This window comes from Xiphophorus hellerii, chromosome 7 (genome assembly GCF_003331165.1).
Source record: "Xiphophorus hellerii strain 12219 chromosome 7, Xiphophorus_hellerii-4.1, whole genome shotgun sequence".
Lineage (NCBI taxonomy): Eukaryota > Metazoa > Chordata > Actinopteri > Cyprinodontiformes > Poeciliidae > Xiphophorus > Xiphophorus hellerii.
The window spans coordinates 9,084,777-9,104,345 of record NC_045678.1 but is presented as its reverse complement, the minus strand read 5'-3'; the positions used below and the strand labels follow the sequence as shown (position 1 = coordinate 9,104,345).

Sequence of the window (19,569 nt, the reverse complement as noted above, 5' to 3'; positions counted from 1 at the left end):
AGGTCAAATGAAATGGCAAAACTCTCGACTTGGACTTTAAAAATCAACCAGGTCACAAAATTAAAAAATGAAAATACTTACACAGACCTGACTAAAGATTTTGCCCATCTTTTTCTTGCGGGTTTTGCTCCTGTCACATATAAATATATTACATCAAACACATTTAATACCAAAAAGACATTACTAATGTAAATACAATTTAAAGTCCACTTCAACAGAATCCATCTGACAACATGAAGTAGGCTGAAATATCTTAAAAGCAAGACATTCAGACCCAAAGTCATATTATACATCTTCCAGGAACATATTGCCGTTTGATAGCATGATATAGTAATCATGTCACCTTCAGTTGTTATATAAATGCTATATCAAGCATAAAAGAAATTTGACTTTGCAATGTAGCGTCCTGAAATTGAGGCTCCGTCTCTTTAAGAAGCTTCTACTCTTTCCGACACTCTGCCTTCAGCAAATCAGAACGATGCTAATAAATTAACCTGTTTACTCAGGAGTAGCTCGTATGACGAGCTCAGCAGGTTTGACACGACACCGTCCCTTTAAGAAACCTAAAAAAAAAAGTAGAGGCGCATTGCGTAGAGGCAGAGCGGACGCCCCATGGAGGCGATTACTTCGTCTGGGGTTCAATCCCCGACCTTTGGACCTGGGCTATATGTCTTCCCCACTTCTCTCTCTTTGCCCAAAGCCTCTGGTGCCAGAAAAAACTTGGGTTAAAATAAATGAAACAAAAAAAATCAAAGTCACTGACACCTATTAATCTAGTCAGAGTTGCAAAGACATTTCCAAGGCTTTGGGAAGGCAGTGAACCACAATGAGAGCCATTATCTGTGATTGGAGAAAACACGGCACGGTGGTGAACCTTCACAATCGCGGGCGGGTCGCCACCGCGCGACTGAAAACCAACAACTTATCAAAAATGTCCGAAAAGGACCCGGATTCAGGTAAGGTCAGCGTTCCTGTTTCAGCAAGAAGAAAGCTAAAATGTCATCCATAGCAAACATCATTATCTTCTCATATTTTGTTGATTTCCCTCTGGGATTAATAAAGTTCATTCTTCACTCTGAAAGACGTCGATTTACAAATAAATATATAAATAAATAAATATAGACTGACGAGGTTGAACTTTTTCAACGATGCTCCTCTCCATCAGAACCTTTGCTTGTATGTAAACATAAACCAAACCATCCATCACTAAAGCGAATCAGGTCAAAACCGACCCATAAATAAAACGGAAGGTGACGAATCCCAATTTTATTTACTTTATTTTTATTCCTCCGGCTTTAACTCCAGAAGCTCTCCGCTGCGCCACGGCGGCGGAGAGCTCATTAGCTCACCCGGCAGTTATTTGTTGAGCTGTCGCTCATCGGCCATTTCTCACTCTGTTAAATGAGCTTATTGTTAGTGACAATCATTTAGTTTAAATGGCTGCTACTCTGAACGACGAGGCCGATTTTATCACCCACGCGTCGTTCGCAGGCACCACAAGCTGTTAAATGATGTTCTGCATGATGATGGTGTTTATATATGATGTCAACGTTGTGGTGCTCAGGGTCTGCAGGGGTGTGTGTGTGTGTGTGTGGCTGGGTGGGTGTGTGTGTGTGCTGTAAGGACACACAGCTAACTAGAGCACACATGCTGACTCTTACCCCAGATGTATTCTTGGTGTATTGCTGACAGCCTGCAATCCGAGGAATACATTTATTTAATGACTGCTGGGCATACACGAGTGTCGACAACAGTGTTTCCTACTGTTCACTTAACGCAGACGATCATTCGTAGAGAGTGAAAAATTAGGGTGTTTTTTTTTTTATTCAGGACAGAGCAGATGACACTAATAGACAAATACATGATTATAGTAGAATTATGTTTTCACTGATATTGAGCTTTCTTGTATATTTTATGTTGTAAAGATAAACAAGTAAGATTCCCTGCAGGAAACGAGTCTAGAAAAACGACGACAGCACAGCAGATCGAACAGGTTTTATCTGCTGCGGCAGGGTCGTTTCATTGCTTGCAGTGTTAAATTACAAAAGTAAGCCTTTATTTTCCAGCGTCCCCTGCTGTGCAATCCACTAAAAAGCCATTAAACATTAATCTTTTTTGGGGGGGTTGCTAGAGTTAAATTAGCCCTTCCAATTTGCTTGTGGCCAAACCGGTGCGTTTATCTGCTGAAAGTGACTGCCACCTTATTAAAAAGTTTCCCCTACACCCAAAAACAGAAGCAGGAAAAAGCGACCCGGTGGTGGCCGTCCGGCCTGTGGAGTTCTGGGTAATGACCATGCTGCCTGGCCACTTTGTTAGGTACACGATTATCCGTAAACATATCGATTCAGCTGCTCACACTGCGGTAACCGAATGCATTCAGGTGATTGGGGAAGAAAGGGAACGTTAAGAGGCTTTAAATGTGGTGTTGGTGCAAGAATTTAGGATTTTTTTTTTTGTAATATCAGAAACTGTTCATCTTTATAACACGACCATCTTTTTAGGGGTGAAACATAAGATTTACAATTTGAGAAATTATCCAGTGGACAAGAAGGCAGAAGTCAGAGGAAAATGGGCAGACTGGTTCCAGATGCTAAAAAAAAAAGCAACAGTAGCTAAAAAACAAATAATCACTCGTTACAACCGAGGGACGCGGAGAACAGCACATCCAGCCCCAAAGCTGATGGTGCAACGGGTCAAAAAACCGCATCGAAGTTTGTAGCTGAGGACAGAAAACGGACGCCAGTCAAATCATCTCAAACTGGTTCCTGGAACATGAAAAGTGGTTCGCTGAACTTCTGTGGCCTCCACACGGTCACCACTTCTGCATCAGATCGATCATCTTTAGGGATGTGATGAAATGGAAGATTTGCAGAAAAAACTGTGTGATGTTTTGTCAATATAAACCAAAATCTAGGAGGAACGTTTGACACGGTGTTGATCTACGTTTTAGGAGGTCAAACTTTGTATCCATTAGACGTCAGTGTTGGTATATTTCAATCGCTTTAAACTCCTTGTTTTGAAGCATAGAGGATGATGTTTACTGTGCAGATTGTGTTTTAGTTTTGTTTTAACAGATGTATAAATTCGGCTTTAAGCGCTGATGTATGCGTTTTGCTGTATGTCTCCTTTATGGCTTTCATTCAAACTAACAACCACAGTCATACGCGCTCCAGGATTTAAAACCACAAAAGTACAAACATCTAAACAGCTCAGTGCAACACTTTAGAGAAGTTTGCTCTGATTTTGCTTTCCCTGTAAGCAGCCATAAGCTTGAGAATTTAGTAAAAATTAACCTGGATGTAAAAAAGAAAAACAAGAAAGAAGAGAATCATCTACTGGAGGTCAGACTTTCGCTGCTTTTAACCTTTAACAGAGCCTCACTTCAAAAATATTGACGTTTTTCCTTCATGTTAACTTTATTTAAAGGCACTGCTGGCCTCTTTTGAACTTTTTTTGATGGTAGAAGAAAACAAATAGATTTTAGAGCAACTAATGAAGATTTCCTTCTTCCTTCCCTGACTGATGCATTTGCACAGTGAGATCAGTTTGATCCACAGCAGCTTCTCTCTAAACTACGGTTATAGCTGAAGGGCGCAAGTGAGCAAATGTCAGGAAATTCTGACTTTTTTTTGTAGTCCTAAAGCATTTACTCTAAGCTGACATCAAAATGTCTTCAGACTCTTAAGATGTTTTCTTACGGAAACCTATTTATTCCTAAAATATATATATTCTTTTCATTTTGGTTCCAAAACCTGAATAAAAAACACAGAAATGCAACCAGAACAAACTCAATTAATATTTATTGACACCGGAATGCAAAAGAGAAAAGAAATTAAAATAAAACCGATGGGCTGAAACAGGAGATGTATCGAATCGTTTTTTTTTTGTTTTTTTTGCCCGTTTCCATTCTGTCCTGAGTTTTTCCTGATGTGAAAGAGAAGAAACCGTTTTTGAAGTTCCTGTTTGTTAGATCTTTGGCGCTGAGACGCTGCTAAAAATAAAGCAGAATTAATCAGATACATAAAGTCACCGGTGCCCTCCGCATGACTGCAGCCTTAGACTCTCAACACTACCTGTCACTTTGTAACGTCGCTTATTAAAACGCATGAAAGCGAGGCGGCTATAAAAAGATAACCATTACATTTTGGTTAGAAAAAAAAAAAAAAACACAACTAAAAAGCAAAGACGTGTGAAGTTGTGACAAAAACAAAGTGCATCTGGAACTCTGAATGACCCAGAAAGTGACTTAAAAAAAAAAAAAAGCGGGTGTTTATTTCTATTTAGCTTTGGTTCTCCTCAAGCCAGCTGGAAGGGCTGCAGACAACATGTGGGTGCGTCCGCACGCGAGCTTCTGTGTAATCTATTTAGGATATGGAGATTACCATTAAATCGTCCGGCAGGGATTACACTCCCTTTCACCGAGCTGATTTACAGGCCACACTTATAAATGGGGGGTTAACAGCTTGTTAAGAGACGCCGGATTGTGTGTATGCGTGTGTGCGTGCGCGCGTGTGTCCCACGTGTCAGCCTAATCTCCATTGCTCAGGGCGATGAGAGGGACGAAGAAAGGCAGCCGACGCGGCGAACAACACTGAGACAAAGACGTGACGAGGGGATGGGAGGAGTGAGACGGCGAGCGGAACAAAAGAAAACAGAGAAAATGGTCGGCGCAGTCACCCGGCGAGAGCGCTGGAGATGAAGAGGGGCTGCCATCTTTCCTCTGCGCGAACCTGCGTCAGCAGCAACGCTACAGAGCGCGTCTTCGAGGGCCGAGCGCGCGCTAAAGGAGACATCTACGGCGATAAGGCTGCATGGTGAAGGAGCTGAGGTGACAACCTGCATCTACAAAACATCCAGCTGCGATGAAGAGGGGTTACTCTTCCTGTCAGGGGCTTCTGCAAATAAACCAAAGCATTTCATTGACAGATATTCTCTTTTCAAATGTTTTCTGTTAAACAACTTTCTGTCTGTAATGTAGTTACATATATATATATTAAAAAAAAGTTTTTACTTGTAATGAAGTTAGAGATTTTCTTACGCCGACAATTAAGTTTGCAAATTAGCTCTTTTAGATCATTTGATGTGCTGCAGATTAGTGACATTACGCACAACATGAAAAAAATCATTTCTATTGGTTATTGGGTCCAGATTATTTTATTTACACTGGTACTGTTCAAACCGGACTTTCAGACTGAATTGAGTCGCATATTTTTAAACAATATTTGTACAGTCCCAGGGAGTTTTAGAAAACTTTTTACGTTTACTTATTCATGATTTATTGTTCATTTATTATCAACTCAAGTAAAAATGTCATTAAATGATGAAAATTTAAACACACGCAGAGGATTCCCAAATTACTTTCCATCACTGCCTGACGTTGTGAAAATGCGACAGACTGAAAATTACAGTTTTTATAGGAGAAAAAAAAACTGGAAGAAAAATAAAAGTTGAAAAAAAAAGGGAATAATGGGAAAAAAATTAGCAAAAAATGTTCAGAAAACACGAAAGGCAACATATTTATGAAATTTCTTTATGTATCTTTGTCCTATTTTCTGAACAGTTGCTTCATTGTTTTTTTTAATTATTATTATTGTTATATCCATCCGAGGCCATAGTCTTGAGCCGGAAAAGGGTAGAGTGCCTTCTCCGGGTCAGGGGGGTCCGGTCGGGGGTGTCCTGCCCCAAGTGGAGGAGTTTAAGTATCTCGGGATCTTGTTCACGAATGGGGGAAGAAGGGAGCAGGAGATCGACAGGCGGAGAGGTGCAGCGTCTGCTGTCAAGCGGGCGCTGTACCGGTCCATCGTGGTGAAGAGAGAGCTGAGTCAAAAAGCGAAGAACTCGATTTACCGGTCGATCTACGTTCCCACCCTCATCTATGGTCATGAGCTTTGGGTCATGACCGAAAGAACGAGATCGTGGATACAAGCGGCCGAAATGGGTTTTCTCCGTAGGGTGGCTGGGCTCTCCCTTAGAGATAGGGTGAGAAGCTCAGTCACCCGGGAGGGACTCAGAGTAGAGCCTCTGCTCCTTCACATCGAGAGGAGCCAGTTGAGGTGGCTCGGGCATCTGGTCAGGATGCCTCCTGGACGCCTCCCTGGTGAGGTGTTCTGGGCTCGTCCCACCGGGAGGAGGAACGGGGAAGACCCAGGACACGCTGGAGGGACTATGTCTCTCGGCTGGCCTGGGAACGCCTTGGGATTCCCTCAGAGGAGCTGGAAGAAGTGGCCGGGGAGAGGGAAGTCTGGGCCTCCCTTCTGAAGCTGCTACCCCCACGACCCGACCCCGGATAAGCGGAAGAAGATGGATGGATGGATATTTTCATACTGGCAGAAAAAAGTTAATAATTTGCGCAGTTTTTCTCTGCCAATATTTTGGCGTCAATCTCAATAAAATCCTATTCTCCCAAAATTTTGGAGAAATATTGAATGGAAGCATTGTGTTTGGCATCATATTGACCAGTTCCAAAATGTTTGCGTCTTTTATATTTGTCGTCTATAGTGAACGGCATGCCCAAAGAATAAAAGCCCTTCCTTATGAGATGACAGAGAGCTCCCACTGCAGCCTGTCGCTGCACTTTGCAAAAGGAGCTGATAACAGAGGAAGTGTGCGGGAGACGCGCCGATGCGTATCAGAGACAGAAAGTCAACAACACTGTTGACCTGCCAACGATGCCGCTTGGCGTAGTGTTTACAGATCAAAGACAAGCGGAGAGCGAAGCTCTGAATCAACACTCCAACCGAGTGGGAAAGTCTGGAAGCTGGAACTCCGAAGGAACGCGTTTTCGGCTCGGTGAAAACGAGGGTCATTGCTGGGAACCGCATCCGGTGACACATCTGTGACCCGCCTCCATCCGGGGCGTCACTCCGCCGCCTCACCTGGCAGACGCCGGGCTGCTGGCGGAGAAAAACTGCGCAAGCTGAAAAGTGAAACAACGGACGGCGAGAGACGACTTTGGTCAAACAGAACAATACAAAAGCGGAGGATTTTTTAAAAGCTTTTACGAAAAAGCAGCTGGGAAGGGGATCCGCTTGGCTTAGGTTTGTTTTTATCCAGTCACAAAACTCCCATCCTCATTAACACACACATTTTCTTAAAATGTTTTTGAAACAAGGTGAGCTGCCTGATTAATTTGTTTACAACAGTCGCTTAGTGTAGCATTTAGCAGTTGGCTGATAAAGGACGTTTTACCACATTAAGGTTGACGTTGCCCAGGTGGCGTTTCTGTTAGCAACGCTGTAAATTAACGGCTAATGAATGAAGCTTTGTGGTGGAGAGACTCTGGATGTTTTCTCAAATTTAATCTGTGAGGATTGATTTACACTGTAACATACTGTGTGGAAAACATGGAAAGATTTGTAAAAACTCTAGTTTTTTTCTTTGATATCAAAAACACTCAATATGTCGATCTGCACATTTTCCATAAAGATGAACTGATCAGTTTATTTAAGGTCTGATTAGTCAGTTTTTTCCTTCGAATGAAAACAACTGGAACCAGCCGTCGTCCTGATCAGTTGTGATCGGTCATCAGCCGGTCAAATATGGAAAAGATATTGGTTTTTCTATTAATTAATGGTTAGATTGTTGTGCTTAATGCACATGTTTTTAGTTTTGCAAAGATCAGATAAATATATAAGGGGCATCTTCAAATATCTATGCACCGTTTGATTCAAAACTGCAACCTGCAGCATATTTTCTCTTATGTGTCACAATCCATATAAAAAATGTTTGCGTACTCATTTGCAGACTGTAAAAGATTAGTTTTTTTTGTTTTTTATATACACTTATTGGGGAGTGTATATAAGCGTCTGCATTTCATTTGTGATGAACAAAAAAAAAAAGGTTGTTGGCAAATTCATTGGTGCATCACAAAATCATTTTTATCTAACTGGCTTTTGTCTGGAATAAAAGCTTTCCTCCTGTTGGTTTTCCCCGTTCATAGATGGTTAACACACACACACACACACACACACACACACACCCGCCCACACACACACACACAACTGAAGGGACAAGTCAAGGCATAAATTAATACATAACGAATGAAGTCATCACTTATACATCCACCACCCTTTATTTCACACACCCAAAGAGAGTCACGCATGCTCACACAACACAATGACCTCATCCCCCACTTTATCCCCCCACCACCCCATCTCACACACACACACACACACACACCTCATGCACAGAAAGGGTCAATCCATTAAAAAGCAACAGCAGCTGATCCCTGGCTGTATGTTGCGCTCGTTTCACTTCATTGTCTCCAATAGACTAATGTAAATATATCAGAGGGCCATTAGATGATCAGGATCAGTAATGGAGTTATGGCGGCGCGCACTATAACATCTAATCTCTAACAAAACGTCAAAGGATGTTTCAGAAGCTGCGTGTTCGGGTTTCTGTTCTTTACTGGCTCTTCACTAGAGCTTCATAAAGAGCAGACACTGATATTATCAGAAATATTATCAAATGCATCCTGAACAGGCCTGATTAACAATTCGTTGTAGAAGTTGGTCTTAATTTCTGTGCTTTCTATATCAAGCACAGTAACTGAACGTAAACATTTTTGTTTTGCTTCCTGGACGGAGTATAAATTAAACCTCTAACGATTCAACATGTGAGCTTGTTTTTTCTAAAAAATATGAAAAATTAAAACAAAATACAGCAGTTTTTCTTTTTTTTTGCAGCGTCTATATTAGTAATAGGAGTTTTAAAATCCTTCTTTTCAGTTTTCCCTAATCTTTATCTGATGTTGACATTAAAAAATATGTGAAAGAACATGTTGCTATTGGTTGATGCGTTTACAGAAAGAACATTTTCGGAGTTTTTTTATTTTTTTTATTTGTCATTTTCACACCAGAGTAGTTTGGCTCTCTTTAACCGGAACAAGAGTCCATTTCTGCTTTGTTTGACTTATTTAGACCAAACAAACATTTAAGAGTCAGGAAGAATATTTAAACAAAAAAAACGCCTAAATCCATCGTGTGCTAGCATCATTGTATTAATGTATATTTGTTATTCATTACAGTTTAGCGTTATAAATACAGTGGACTCCCACAAACACATGAGACCACTGACTAAAAATGATTTGCACTGCCAAATCTACCTTAAAATGAATGGAGACCATCTTACACAGCAGAAACTAAAATCTACAGTCCTTCCTCCTTAACTCGACTTTTGGGGTTACAGCCAATCAGCGCCAATGAACGAACGCTGCTTCTGGATTGGCTGCTTTGCAAATGTCAACCAATAACGCGTCAAGCAGCGTTGTTGTATTTTAGCATCCAAAAGCCTCATTTTTGTTCAAATATTTTAGGATGTGCTGTACAAAAATGTCTGCTCATGGATGAATTTTCCACAAATAATTTGGAGTTCCCCAGAAAAATCAACAAATAGTTGAATATGTGACAGGGGTCCACTGTCTGTGAGACCTTGTGTGTTCAAAACCTTATGGGGAGCTGAAACTAAATGTTTAGAAGAAGAAACATTTAAGTGAGCTTCTTCTTCTAACAGATAGAGAGGTATGTCTATTTTGTTGAATAAATACACAGGTAGTTAGTCATTCCCCACTGCTGCATCTTCGAGCACAAAGCGAAAATGGTTCAAGTTTTGATTTGTGCTGCACCTCTCCTAAAGACTCAACAAAATCCAGGTGGCTCATGTCTGACTGTGGTGACGACCCGATTCTCAACAGAGCGAGTCTGATAAAAACAGACGATTCGATGCTTAAAACACCGAATCTAAACCAGAATCGCCGGTTGTGCTTCCGGTTTAGACTGTATGCATTCACATTCAGTCCTCAGTTATTCACAGAGAACATGCCCCTCTCTTTTTACAGCCATGTAAAAAGGTCACAAATAACAGGACGCTTTCATGTTTCATCCAGCATTCAAACCACAACGTAATTTATATGTTTCGTGTCATTCTAAATCGGACTATTCGCTACATTTTCAAACCTTGAATGGGAGCACCTGGATTTGTTTGGTTTGTGTGAAGAGGATTAGGATTTGCAAACAGCAGATATTCTTTGATAAAAAATAATTTGGTTAGGTAGATAATCTTCTCTACGTTGGATTATTATTATTATTATTTTGCCAAAAGAACTTTTAAAAGCTTCATCGTCCAGTTGCTGATTCAACACATTACTGAGGGTTTGTGTGACAGGCATTTAATTTAACTACAAGACAATCCTAAAAAGGAAACATGTACCAGATCTTGCGGGCGTGTGCACGCGTGTGTGTGTGAGAGAGACTCCTGGGAGGCAGCCATCGTCATCACACCTTCTCTCCTTTCTTTTCATACACACCAGGGTTGCCTTCTGTCTTCTCTTCCTCCAGAGGTTTTGGTATTTTGAGGAAGCCACTGATCTCATCGGCCCTGCTGGAAAGCAAAGCAGGTGGCTGCATGAGTCATGCAACCTCGACGTGTGTGTGTGTGCGTGCGTGTGTCTGGGTGCGCATTTGCAGACAAAACCGTCTCTGCATGAAAGTCTTGGGGGTAAAAAAGAAACACTCTCCTCCACTCTGGCAGTTCACGCTTTAATAATTCAGACGGCTCCCTTCTCCCACGGGCATGCACTCGCACAAAAAGAAAAAAAAAATAACAAAAATAACAAAATAACATTGTGTTTACAATTGGCATCAAAGGGACATTTGCTTATCATTCAGGAGGAAACCGAGACCATGTCCAGTCTAATGTGGGTAATTGTGAAAAAGCTTCTTTGTCTGTGCCTGCGAGCTTCAAGCTGCGCTCTTCAGCAGCATCACAAGCCGCATGATCTCATGTTTGTAAGGCAGGCTGGAAACGATTTTAAATCAGATGAAAGGGACGGGAGATATGACGACTTAAAAGCCTGGCACGATGCTCTGCAATAACAATAGTTAAAGTGTTTAAACGTTTATTGTGCTATATGTTGGCAAAGATGGCAAAACGCACAAAAAAAAAAAAAGACCCATCAAAGCCAAATGACCAATCAAATGGGTTCAGAGCACCAGCGACTTTAATGGTGCAGTTTATCCCTAAACAGGCCACAATATCAACTTTTAATCTTTTTTTTAAACAGTGATGTTTATTGCTGATTTTGTGGAATCAACAGTTTACCAAAAAAAACAAAAAAACAAAACATTTTAATGTTTGGGATTTGAAAAAGTCTTGTACAGTTTTCCATGGTTGCAATAAATCTGCATTCTTGTGGGACAACATTTGTCCATCCCATCAGGGAAGTGATATTTAAAGCGTTTATTATTCAAAACAATTCATTTGTCCTTGACATATTTCAGTTATTTTTTTGTATTAAGTTGACACGTAAAAAGATTTTCGCAAAAACCAAAAACCTGATAAGTTTAAGACAAGTTCAGGACAATTACATGCATTGAACAGAAGTATAACAATATGACTACTGCATCAATAACAGAAGTATTTAGACGGATTTACAGGCCGTGAAAGTAGTTCTTTTTAATCTCATTTTAACATTTTCTATAAAATCAAAAATAAAAAGGTATTTCTTGGGGGGCTTTTGTAAATCGGCTGGTGACTGGATTCGGATGCTTATTTGTTTTTTTTTAGCTCGACTGTGCCGTGTCAGTAAAAAACTCAAGATGACAGCTTAAAAAAAAAACAAAAAAACATGTAAACTATCATGCATTCAAGGAAAAGCAGCGTCTCTCCGGACGGAGGAAGAGGGGGGGAGGCGGCGGCGTACGACGGCATCATATTTATTTTTAATCACTACCTTATCTTTGAGCTGTCATATCCGCACAAGGAACAACAGGAACATGGTGTTGATGATGACATGTGCACGGTTTGATCAAATGAACAATGGCTTTGTACGCTGATAAGACAAAAAAAAAAAGAAAAAAGTCACCTGCTGTCTGAAACAGTTCTCTTTTTTAAAGAATAAAGACTCGTGTAAACAGAAGTAAAAGCTACTTAAACATTGTCAAAGTATAAAAAAATTAAAAAAAACTCTGATGTGTTTGCAGTTAGTAAAATATCACGTTTTCCTACATAGACACTTCTAATTTTCACTCTCCTCTACAACTTTTTCAAACACACTTAGCAGTGAGTTCAGAGCCGAAATGCACTTATCCACACACGCACACACGCCAACACACACTGCAGCACTTGCACACTCCCTCAGGTATTCCTGGCATCATAATGGATTAAAATAGCTGGCGACCCACATATCCCCGTCCACCAAGAAAGGCACCGTGGAGCCAGACAATAAAAAGAAATCTCCTTGTCCACAGCTGGCCGGGTTCAGGAGTTTTAATTATGAAAAATACTAAAAACGGCCTGACAGACTGTGGCCCCAAGATTAAAAATGACTAGTATTTTTAGCCACGCGACACGCTCAGAGATATTTGGAGATCAGGAAGACGAGATATTTCGTAAAGCTCGGTGTAGGAAACCTTGCAGGGCCCACCATAAGTCAAAACAAGTTGAGATATTTTAAGGAAACTAGGTGTTGTATTGTCAGAGGCAACGTTTAGGAAGAAGGTGGAGGAGGTTCTGTTTCTGCCAGCCGCCGCCTTTTCCTCTCCAACCTGACATAAAGGCATGCGTCTGCAGAGGCAGGAAGAGAAGCAGGCCAAAATTCCCAAGGTCATTCTCCTCCAGCGCATCTGACCCATTTACTGTCCCGCTCTGAACACGCGCCACAATCATGCCTGAATAAAGGTGCACTATAATGCAGCGGCAATGCTTTGGCTGCTCTGCAACTCCGTCTCATTTGTCACAGTCGCACCTTCGCTGTAGCGCCGCCGTACACACCGTCTTTCAGCCCGACGTCCCAAAGGAACCCCTCCACAACGAGACACTTACGGTGCCACTTTGACTCCTGCTTGGCAATAAAGCAAAAAAGAAATTGACATGTTATGGGCATGTCAATTTCATTTGGTCACATTCAGGGCCACACTGTCACAAGAAGGTCCTGGGTTTGAATCCCAATCTGAGGTGACTATACGGATTTAGCATGCTGTATGAAGGACTTCCTCCCACAACACCAAAACACTATTAGGTTAATTGGTCTCTGTAGAAAGTGTCCTGAGTTGTAAGCCTGTGTGTGTGTGGTTGTTTATCCTGTGTGTGTGTGTGTGTGTTGGCCTGAGATGAACTGGCGACCCTTTCAGGGCGTGTCCCGCCTCTCGGCCAGTGACTGCTGGGGACAGGCAGCAGCTCCCGCTGTGACTCTGCAAGGACAAGCGGGTACAGATGATGGATGCTCGTTTCGCCTCCTTCACCTTTATCATTTTGATTCTTTTCTTTTCCCCTAACTTTTTCCAGTTGCTACAAAAGGGAGCCGTCTGCTGTGGGGGGAGATCCATGTGAGGAGATCGGCTAACGCTAACCTGTAGAAGGTCACTCCGAGGGGAAACAAAGCCAAAATAAATGAGTCTTACACACAGTCTTGTGAAAATATTGTAAAATGTATTTATGAATGACAACTGAGTTGTTGAATTGCTATATAACTCAAAACACTTAACTACAAAGATACACAAATGGATACATGAGTACGAAATGGTTTTTAACCAGGTGTAGGAAGAGACGAAAAGGCAGAGCAAGAGACGGACCCGGTGCAGCGCCCCCTAGAGGACGTGGGGGAAATGTTCCTTTGCATTATCTCGCAATAAGCTTTCTGCAATATTTGCTGGTCTATTTTGTAAACAGTCACAAATGTCAATTTAAAATGTAACGTTTTCACTGGAGAGCCTCAGTGAAAATGTGTATTTTTAACTCTTTGGTGCAAAAAGCTGATAGAAAATTAATTTACTCACTACATGTTTATGTCTGTTTGTGTCAGGTTGAGATGGAAATGCACATGAAAACTTCATGTGCATTTGTGTAATATTGCGACAGAATGCAAAAAAAATTGTGATCGCAAATAAATGCAAATAAAACCATTAAGCTCACTAACAGCAGATTATTAATCTATTTGTCTTCAGTTTTATTGAAGTCTAAATTATTGTTTTAAAACCAAACAGACTTAGGACATACTGTATTATATTTCTCCCATAAAGATGATATTTTTATGACATCTATTCACTTTTTAATGAAAACTGACTCACATCAAGTGGATATAAGTTCAGAATTATTTCAGTCTTTAATATATTTGGGTAAAAAAAAAAAAAAAAAAGATGTGTCAGAATCAGAGGTTGGAACGGATGTCATCCGCAACTTTACTGTTGAGGGAAGGCAAAATATGGGAGATTTACATATTTTTGTACAGTAATACGATTAGTGATTGGTTTTTATAGCAGCGGTCCAATTGGTTTTGAAGAAGAAATAGACGATGAGTCTAAAACCTTTCAGGTTCAAACTCTGCCCTCCGTTTCTATAAGACTTGAAAATTGGGATACTTGAAGGTGGACGGGTTTTGGGTGCATGGCATCATATCTTGGTATGGCAAACTATCCTTGTACGAAAGTATTTCTCAAGAACTTAAATTTTGCTCAAGTACGACAAAAACAGGTGTGGAAGTCGTATTATTTTTGAAGGGGCGTCACAGAAAACCCCCGCTTCATTATCACAACTGTTGACCAGGAAACGTGTGTCTGTCTCGTGAAGTAGACAGCTGGACACTGAATGACTGCGCTGTTAAAGAGCCAGCAGATGGTGAAGGAAAGCTGGACTTTATATATGCTGTAAACGGAGCAGTAGCCACAACTTTATAGGAATGCTCTTGTATGATTTTTCTCTGAGAGTGAAAACAAAATGCTTTGTACCCTCACCAAACCATACGGGCTTTTGTTTCTAGTCACAGTTGAATTGATCTGTGTGTTTGCGATAGTTTGGGTTCGTCTTATTGGACATATATGAAGACAAAAGCAAGAACAAGTGTGTGTGTCCTGTTGGCCTTGGCAAGCTAGCGCACACACACACACACACACACACATGTCCCAACACACCCAAACACAGGATGTTGCACATTCATGGTGTGCAACATCCTCTGCACACTGAATGATCTCATCACACACACAGAGGGGTTTAATATTAAAATCGCAGCTGAAGCCGTCCTCTTCATAGGCTCTACAAAAAGGAAAACACACACAAGCAGCAGTAAAAGTAAAGCTATGTGTTCTCCTAAGATAAATTCACAACCAACGAACGCCCGCCACGCGTTTTGGAAGCACTTCTGCTCTTGCGATTGCAAAAGAGAGGAAGCAGAAGTGGAGAGAGGAAGCACATCCTACGTCGACTGTGTTTGTGTTTCCAGCAGCGCTCCAGCAGCTCCAACGGAGAACAAAACCTCCTCTACTCCATGTTAACCTGAGTTACTAACATGTCTTACCTTTAAAACGTGCAAATTTCAACTGTTCCCAGACAAAAAGGGATGTTTGGGTGAGTTGGGGGGGGGGGTTTGGACGGCTGCCAGGTCACAAGACTTCATCCCCGAGCCAATTGATCCGCAAACACTGGCTCAGCAGGATGTGGAGACAAAAAAAGACTCAACACACCTGAGCCTGTGATCACAGCCCTGACTGCTGATAATGAAAGTGAATAAATTAAACACTGCTGGGTGTTTGGTTAAAAAAAAAAAAAAACAGTTTCAAATTCTTAGCAACATGATGGAGAATCGTCGTAAAGTGTGTTTAGTTGGGGGGAAAGGTTTTCCTCCCATTGTTCTAAAAACGCTTCTCTTTAAGTAATCCGTTTTTTGTGGGGTTTTTTTAATTATCTAAATCAATTCCTGACCCCAGGCGCCAAACTGATCAATTAAACCCTTAAAGGCCATTATTAGCCACAATCTACGTTAACAAAAATATGTTGTTATTAATTTCTTAAGTAGGACAAACATCGTTTTCTATTCTCTTTTAGCTTCAACAGCTTCAACAAGTTTTTAAGATAAGCAGAGCTAAACATGTTCGTCTCCCCAAGATGTGATGGAACTGACACTATTTATTCATCTTTCTTTCTTACTATTTTTTTCTTTTTTTTTATCAAACAGCAGGTTGTAAACCAGAACAGCACAGTTCCTAAAATGCGGGGCTTTTGGTTGGAAAAAGAAAAACGTGGTACCACATGAGACCTATTAGGACGAGTCGCTTCACAATAACAGATATCCCGCGTGTGCTCCAAGCATGCAGAGATGAATGAGTAAATCTCCTTATAAACTGTAGTAATCGGGCTCCGCGGTGAATAGAGCTGGAGAAAGGCACTCATCTTGAAAGATCAGGACTATAGCTTTCACAGCGTAAGCTCTCTCCCTCGCTCCCTCTTCCTCTCTCTCCATCACAAGTGCAGTTCATTTGTTCTGCCTTCCTGCCGTTTCAGTCTGACTGCTCCGTTTCTTGTCTAATCTCTGCCTTATTCACTTACTGAATCATGGGCTCCCAGGACACCGTCGGCGGGTTTTGACGCCAGCGCCTGGAAATTATGAGCTGAGGACAATAACAGCGTCTCTACCTCATAATCCCCCCCCCCAAAAAGAAAAGGAATGGAAAAGTATTTTTAACCAGCATTATCAATGGAAAATAATTCTTTTTGGATTGAAAGTTTATCTTTTGATTCGTCCCTTTTCAGCTTTAGATGACGGAGCAATACACAGGTTTTTTTTTTTTCTGGCTAATCAAGAAACTTCAATTCAGAATTTCATTTACCTTAAAAGTCTCCAACCTTCATCTAACTGCAACTAGCGACGTCGGCCGCGTAAATGCGATTTTCCACATTTCATGCGGTCCAAACTCTGCAGCAGCAAGTTATTCTTTACTACGCAGGGAGACCAACGAGATGAGATCCGAGTCATTGGAAGTGCAAACCAACAAGTCGTTACTGAAGACGTGATTACGTTGCATTAAGCTAAGCAGCCATATTGGATTTGGAGGTCAGTGTCGGAGAGGAAGCTCTGACTTTCCAAATTAAAACTTTTGATTCCAGAGGATGTTCTACCGCTGAGAAGCACAATGTAGCAAATCTCAGTTCATATCACTTTGTCAAAGTGTGCAATAATGCAATTCAACAACATGAAATATTGTTTTAGGTATCATATCCCAAGCCTCATGCATTCAGTCTAAATATATGCTTGGAAATCCAAGCATATATTTTTGTGCTCAAGATGCTGAGGCTCGCAAAGAGCGTTGAAGTGGAAAAAAAGTCAGAAAAATGTGGATTCAAATTCAGGAATATTACAAATAAACTCATTTGCATGTTTTTGTGATACTGTGCAGCTCTACTCGCTGCTGAAAAATTCTCATATTGCTGTGCAAATGGAGGCCATCTTAGGATTACAAGCAGCAGCGTGGCAACAAACGCATTAGCATCCTAGATATCATCTCAAGACGTATTCCTGGATAATTTGATGCATCCATGCCACCTTTTGAAGATTTTTTTTTTTTGTGACACTTGAAGCTTTCATTCAAACGTAGCTGGGCAGGAAGAAGGGGAAGACATGTAGCAAATTACCCAGGGCAGGAAGCAGAACTGGAGACGACTGTGTTGCGAACTGCATCGATGCAATCAGCGAAAATGTGTCGAGAAATAAATGACTGGACTCTTCTTGCCGATACGAAATGAGCAAAATCCAACAAAGGACTTAAACGTCACTGTTGCTCAAAGTAGTTTTCTCCAAGATTATCACGATCGATGCGCTTTAACTCAAGACGATGCTGAAGGTCAACATAGTTGCAGTCATTTCCTTCCTGGGTCGCTCTCCAGCGATTCAGCAATCCCACCATCCAAAAACCCAGCGTCTTACTGCAAAGAGCTACGGTTGGTCAAAACGCAGCATCACAGGACCGATTTTTGATGACTTGAAAGCGCAGCACAAACAACATGAAGCACATCATTTAAACGAGAAAATGCTGTAAGAAGTCCTCCCACGCAGAAGCATGTTCAGAGACGCCAACGATGAATTTCTGCGATTTTAATTTGAAATATGTATTGCTTCACGCAACACGAGGGCACTGGAGTAAAGTTCGAGTTCACTTGATGAAAGAACATTTTCCCACGTTTAAAAAGAGCCACATTTCCGTCTCTCTCATAACTCAGCGCATGAAGAGAAGCTTTATTCGTCGACCTCTTTCACCTTTCTTCTTGCGCTGCTCTCACACTTCCATCTTTTTCTCTACATTCTTTTGTTTCTCTCCCTCAGCTTCATCTTTTTTTGTCTGCTGTGACTATGACAAAGCAGCTGTGCTCCGCAGACAATTACATAACTGCGTGTGTGTGTGTGTGTGTGTCAACCCCGGGCAAACTGTGAGACACACACCAAAGGAGGGCAGAAAGAGAGAAAAGGAAGAGGACCAAAAGTCTCGTCTTTTCTGACTAACTTTAATCTGCACTTTTATTTTCTCTGCTGGTGTTTTCGGCATCTCTCGTCCTCTTCCTCTTACCAAGCGCCCCTCCGTCCCCGCCCCAAACCCCTCCACCCTTCACTCCATCCCCAGAGTTACTGGGCTGTGAAATGTGAAAAACTGCAGCATGCATGGCAATTCATTATCTTGTCAAACTTCCCCGAGCCCGCCTCAAGCCGTGGGCAGATAGTGAGAGAGGAAAACAGAGTGAGAAAGGAAAAGAGAGAGAGAGAGAAAACAGTTCATGCAGTGGTCACTGCAGCAGGTCAACAGGTTGCAGAGGAGATGAGAAGGAGGGCAAAAAAAAGAAAAAAAAGAAAAGCAGACGGTACGCATGAGTAGCTGCACAGCCTGCAAGCGTATTCTGCAGCTTGGATACTCAAATGGTTTACTGGGGGTTGTTTTATTTTTATTTACTTTAGAGATCTGTGAGCAGTATTCTGTCAGAGCTTAGTGATCATTAGATAGTTTGGTTGGATGTTTTTATTGCAACACAAGCAGACAGGAGTTTTAACTTTCTTTTATGCTTTATAAGCTAAGAAAACAACACAGGATGCACGAGTAAAAACTCCATTTTGAATGCCAGCCATGTTTTTATTTTACTGTCGTTATTGTGTTTGCCTATAAGTCTTATCTGCTGTTGTGACATGCATGTTATATTGTACTGATTGGGAAGCTGCATATAATTTACATGTTTGAAATAAATAATACAGTAGGTCCAGTTTTTAACTGTTTTTTTTTTTTATTATTATTTGTGTCGACCTTAAAAATCCCCAAGATGTGTTAATGGGAGTCCAGTTCAAAGATACAGCAATCGAAAGAGGAAGGTTAAAGAAATGGTATTCATGAGGCTGGAAAGATTTTTGCTTTAGCAAATTTAGGATATTTTTTAAGGTTGGTTGTAGAAGCATCTCTCTATAACGTCTGATGATATTCTCTCTTTGGGTCTGGTTTAGAAACATGACACGTGGTTCAACCCTCTCACACTTTTTCAATGCAAACTGTAGCATAATATTAAAAGCACAACCCCCAGACTGTCGCACAGCTTTCTGCCTCAAGCTGTTAAAATACTGTGAACATTATATAAATATATCACTGCATTTATTTACACTCCAAATACCATTCCCAGGTAAGCACAAAATGTTCTATACATCTGCAAAGTTCTGATTTTAGCAACACGTTTCTTCTCACTGGACATAATGTCAGCATTATGAAGCAACCAAGACGTTCTCAGAGAATCTGTGGATCCAAAGTTTAGGGCGATGACAAAAATGCAAGA

The 19,569-nt window shown here is 41.1% G+C and overlaps 1 protein-coding gene across 2 annotated transcripts in view; it reads right to left on the bottom strand.

Moving 5' to 3' along the window:
- Positions 1 to 19,569, bottom strand: part of klf7b (Kruppel like factor 7b) — an 86,613-nt gene that overhangs the window by 61,536 nt on the left and 5,508 nt on the right. The window contains exon 2 of one of the 2 annotated variants that reach the window (XM_032567203.1): positions 12,746 to 13,190. The exons of the other annotated variant lie outside the window; for it this stretch is intronic. Coding sequence (XP_032423094.1) covers positions 12,746 to 12,883 — 138 coding nt within the window. The 5' untranslated portion in view covers positions 12,884 to 13,190. The remainder of the gene's footprint in view (positions 1 to 12,745; positions 13,191 to 19,569) is intronic. 2 annotated transcript variants of the gene reach the window in all.